This window comes from Nothoprocta perdicaria, unplaced genomic scaffold (genome assembly GCF_003342845.1).
Source record: "Nothoprocta perdicaria isolate Ctin4 unplaced genomic scaffold, notPer1 scaffold_398, whole genome shotgun sequence".
NCBI classification, from domain to species: domain Eukaryota; kingdom Metazoa; phylum Chordata; class Aves; order Tinamiformes; family Tinamidae; genus Nothoprocta; species Nothoprocta perdicaria.
Window position 1 is genome coordinate 74,740 of NW_020455641.1, and position 4,741 is coordinate 79,480.

Consider the following 4,741-nt stretch of genomic DNA (forward strand, 5'->3'; position numbering starts at 1 on the left):
CCTTCCCCAGGGAATGTCGACATCCCCAGGGAACGTCAGCATGCCCAGGGAATGGCGCCTTCCCCAAGGAATGTCGACATCCCCAGGGAACGCCGGGGAACGGCAGCATCCCCAGGGAACGGCACCTTCCCCAGGGAATGTCGACATCCCCAGGGAACGGCGGGGAATGCCGGGGAATGGCAGCTTCCCTTGGGAACAGCGCCTTCCCCAGGGAATGCTGACATCCCCAGGGAACGGCGCCTTCTCTGGCGAACGTCAGCATCCCCAGGGAATGGCTGCTTCCCCAGGGAATGTCGACATTCCCAGGGAACAGTGGGCAACGTCAGCATCCCCAGGGAACGGCGCCATCCCCAGGGAATGGCTGCTTCCCCAGGGAATGTTAACATTCCCAGGGAACGGCGCCTTTCCCGGGACGCGGAGGCTTCCTGGTGTCCGCCCGCCGCCTCGAGCTCCTCTCTCCGCACAGGAGTCCAAGCGCTGTTCTGGGAAGTGAGGGAAATACAGAAGATCAAGGCAAAGATGTCCCGCCAGCGGCTGAGTTTTCACCAGCTCCCCTACAGGGAGATGGAGAGRCTGCGACAGGTACTGGGAACGTGTTTCCACGTGGGAACGCCCGGCTCCGGGCCGTGCGCTGCCCCGCTCCTGCTGCCCGGGGTGGGCAAAGCCCCCTCCGYTCTATCCCAGGTGACACAGGGGGTTGGCACAGGACAGCGCGGCAGCGTTTCCTGCGTTACGGGCCCATTAAAGGGGCATTTTCCAGTAAAAACAGGGTTCAGGTTGGACACCGTCTCCARCTGTTTGTTTTCAGGGAGTCCCTTAACTTGGTCTCTGTCCCTAATTAGTGTAATTTCCTTGGTAGTTTCGCCGGGACTTGATCAAGGCCATTCCCATTGGGATTATCGCCATTCCGCCTTTTGCCAACTTCTTGGTCATCATCCTCATGTGAGTATGAGCTTTTCAGGRCTGCTAAACGGCCGATTTTTCCCGTTTTCCCGGGATCGTGGCCGGCCGTCGCGCGACACTCGGGCAGCAGCACCCACCTTTGGGCTCCCGTTTTTCCCAGTTGCCGGCACTGGAGCCCACGGGAGATTCCTGCCTTGTTCCAAACCTCTCCACGAGCGTCGGCCACAGCTGGGAGTGTCCGGCTGGGAACGGCTGCCTCCGCGTGGGCCGTTCCCGGAGGGCAGAGACCCGCCGGGCYGCCCGGAGCGGCCCCGGCGCTGAGCCCCCCTCTCCTCCCCAAGGTATTTCTTCCCAAGACAACTCCTGATCCGCCACTTCTGGACCCCGCAGCAGCGGATCGAGTTCCTGGACACGTACCACGCTCTGCGGAGCGAGGCGTACRCCGAGGTGCTGCGGAGCCTGGCGCTGGCGGCGCGCTCGCTGCCCGAGCCGCAGCTGCAGGAGCTCTGCACCAAGGTCGGTGACTCCCCAGGGCCGCTAYGGGCCGATTCCCAGGGCTGGTCCCGCTCAGCTCGGAGCTGGCGGGGCTGGGGACGGCCGGAGGGTCCGGGGTGACGGCACGTTGTGGCGCTCGCAGGTGCAGCGGGGGTCCCAGGCGCGCGTGGCCGAGCTCTGCGCCCTCAGGGGCCTCTTCTCGGCTCCGCTGGGGCTGAGCAGCCTGCGGGCGGCCCACGTGGTGAGTGTCCTCGCGTGGTGAGTGTCCTCGCGTGGTGAGTGTCCTCGCGGCGCGGTCGGGACGCGCCCGTGCCCGTGGCACCGGCTGCGCGCGGAGGCGCCCGGCGCAGAGCTCGCGGCCCCGGGCGCCACGCGACCCTCGCGTTTCCCCGCGGTGCCTCAGAAGGCCCTGAGCCGCGTCCTGTTCCTGACGCCTCGGCTGCCGGCGCCGCTCCTGAGGCACCGCCTGCGCAGCCACGTGCTGGAGATCCGGCAGCTGGACCGGGCCCTGGCGCGCCTGGGGCCCGGCGAGCTCTCCGATGAGGAGCTCAGGGCGGTGAGCACCACGTGGCCCCTTCTCCGAGCAGGGGCGCGGATCCGGGAAGGAGGAGGGCCGGGGGCTTGGCCAAACCTCCCGCTTCTCTGCCCAAACCGGGCAGGAAGCGGTGCCCGGGTTGCAGGGCTGGGGGTGCCGCTTGATCCCTCTCGGACGTGGGGGAGGCCCGGGCGGCCGCTCCGTCCTCATTCCCGCGGGGCTCCCTAGGCTTGTTACCTGCGCGGCCTGAACTCCACTCACCTGAGTGCGGGCGAGTGCAGAGCGTGGCTGGAGCGCTGGCTGGGGCTCTCCTGCCGGCTGCAAGGTGAGCGCGGCCGCGCGCCCCTCTCCAGGGAGGCCTTTGGTTAATGCGGGATGCGTTTGGGGAGCGGGATTGGGTGGGATGCGTTTGGGGAGTGGGTTAATGTGGGGTGTGTTTGGGAAGCGGGATTGTGCAGGATGCATTTTGGGAGCGGATTTGGGATGCGTTTTGGGAGCGGGATTGTGCGGAATGGGTTTTGGGAGCRGGTTTGGGATGTGTTTTGAGGCGGGATTGTGCGGGATGGGTTTTGGGAGTGGGTTTAGGCTGTGTTTGGGTAGCAGGATTGTGCGGGACGTGTTTTGGAAGTGGGATTGGGCGGGATGGGTTTTGGGAGCAGGTTTGGGCTGTGTTTGGGAAGCAGGATTGTGCCRGATGGGTTTTGGGAGCGGATTTCCCTGTGCTGTTCCCGCGCGCCCGGCCGTCGCTGTCACGGGCGACTTCGCGGCAGCCCCTTGAGCCCTGCAGCCGCCCCAGGGGAAACAAAACAGAATCGAGGGGAAAGCGAGGTCCCCCCRGGCAGAGCAAAGGGCTGCAGGGGGGCGAAGCCGGCGCCTCCATGGGGCCGGGGGGCAGAGCGGGCCCTGCGGCTGCGGCCCGAAGGCGCCTGCCGGGCCCGGCCTCCGTCCGCCGGCCTCGGCTCCGAGCCGCCTCCTCTCTCGCCAGCGTCCGAGGTGTCTCTGCTGGCCAACAGCCTCGTCCTGCTCTCCCTCAACTGCGCCCGGGCCGGGACGTGAGCGGCGCCGCTGCCGCCGCCGCCTCCCCTCCATCGCAGCCCCTTCTCGCACGCGGCGCTCGCCCCGTGTCCCTTCAGGGACGACCCTTTGCCCGGGAGAGGCGGCGCCTCCCCCGCCTTTCCGAGCTCCCTTGGGAACCCGCTCGGGATCTGCCGCCGCGTTCCCGGCCAGGGCGCTCGCAGCAGCTCCCCGTTCCCTCCCTCGAGGGGTGAGGAGCCGAGCGCGGCGCCCCGCACTGTCCCCCATGCCCGGCCTGGCGCCGGCGCCTTCCTGGGCACCGGCTGCCTCCCCGCAGCCGCCCCGGCCTCGCTGCGGGACAGGGAGCGGCGGCTGCGGAGCCGACGGACCCGCGCGGCAGCACTCCGCCCGTTCAGCCCCGTGGCAGCCCCCCTGGCGCGTCCATGGTGTCTTAAGGGGTTAAACGCAGCCTCTTTCCACCCTGTTTAAGCGAAGCTGAACCTGCTTTAAGTGTTAAGTGTTTCATTAAAGGCAAAAGGAAACGGTCACCCGAGTTGGGGCTTCCTGCTCWGTTTTCCGTCTCTTGTCCCACCACCTTCTCCGCCTGATGCTGCACGGTCACATGGGAACTTCCCCCCTCTCCTTTTTAAGCCATATTAAAGTACAAATAGAAAAGAAACTAGAAAAAACCTGTAGAAATTAGTTACCTGAGCTCCAGGGCAACTTCATCGCTCGCTGCCTGGAGAAGAGGATCCTTCCAGGCCGGATCTGCGCTGCGGGGAGCTGGGAGCTGCTGCTGCTGCATTTCCCTCAACCGGAGGTCCCCTGCGCGAGGTTTTGCCTCTGTGCTCTGCCGCCCTTCACGACGCGATGGACTCGCGGGGCAAGTTTGAGCGTTCCTTTTATTTTTACACTTAAATATTCTCTTTAAATACAGCATTATCACAATGAAAAGAACGGAAAAAGCCCCCTGGGGGAAAAAATAACCATTGCGGAGGAGCGGACAAGCTTTGGATTCACACTGGAAAAAGAAACGGAAAGGGCACCCGTGCCGAGCGCGGGGCGGCGCGGCGGAAGCCRCCGTCCCCAGGTGGACGGGGCCGCGGGGCCGGCTCCGTAGCACCAGAGAGGAGCCCGTGGGGAGCGGCGGCAGTGCCAAATACCGAGCAAGCCCCCAAGGCCGAGACGCGGCCCCGGCGCCCGCGGAGCAGCACCGGTCTTGTGGTAAAAAAATCAATCCTCTTAGTTCCTTGCTTAGTGTGCAGGGCCCGTTCTGAGCAGCACGGGAGGGTTCGTTCTGGCGGCCGCCGCTTCCGACGTGTCCGAGGACGGGACACAAATTGGGGAAAGGGAGGCAATGAAAAACAAATGAACGGAAAGCAAGGAATTCCAAAGGCTTAAACCCATCCCAGCGGCGCCATCGCAGCCGCGATCCAGCGAAGCCACGGGTGGGAATTTAGCCCTTGGGCCCTGGCTAAGCCCGGGGGCTGCAGGGCCTTAAGGCAGGAGGAAAAACCCCCTTCCTGCCCAGCGAGAGCCCCCGGCTGCGATCCCGCCCGGAGCGGAGCACGAGGCGGCCGGAGCCCAAGAAAAGCCTTCAAGAAACCCCGAGCAACAGGAAAGCCCTCGCAGAACAACCAAGGACACAGTTTGTCCCCCGCTTCCCTTTCCTTGCTCCCTGGGGCTGGGCTTGGTGGGATGTCATCCCTTGGGAGCAGCTCCGCGAGCCCCGGCCGAGCTCCTCAGGGAAAGGAGGGCGGCAGCCCGGGATGCTCCGGCGGGCGGCCGGGAAGG

General features: G+C 65.5%; 1 protein-coding gene across 1 annotated transcript in view; it reads left to right on the forward strand.

Annotated features, from left to right (window-relative positions):
• Positions 1 to 3,081, forward strand: part of LETMD1 (LETM1 domain containing 1) — a 4,242-nt gene extending 1,161 nt beyond the window's left edge. Inside the window, exons 3-9 of the mRNA XM_026045089.1 lie at positions 467 to 582; positions 860 to 942; positions 1,245 to 1,419; positions 1,541 to 1,639; positions 1,802 to 1,954; positions 2,162 to 2,258; positions 2,919 to 3,081. Coding sequence (XP_025900874.1) covers positions 467 to 582; positions 860 to 942; positions 1,245 to 1,419; positions 1,541 to 1,639; positions 1,802 to 1,954; positions 2,162 to 2,258; positions 2,919 to 2,989 — 794 coding nt within the window. The 3' untranslated portion in view covers positions 2,990 to 3,081. The remainder of the gene's footprint in view (positions 1 to 466; positions 583 to 859; positions 943 to 1,244; positions 1,420 to 1,540; positions 1,640 to 1,801; positions 1,955 to 2,161; positions 2,259 to 2,918) is intronic.
• The last annotated feature ends 1,660 nt before the right edge of the window (positions 3,082 to 4,741 follow it).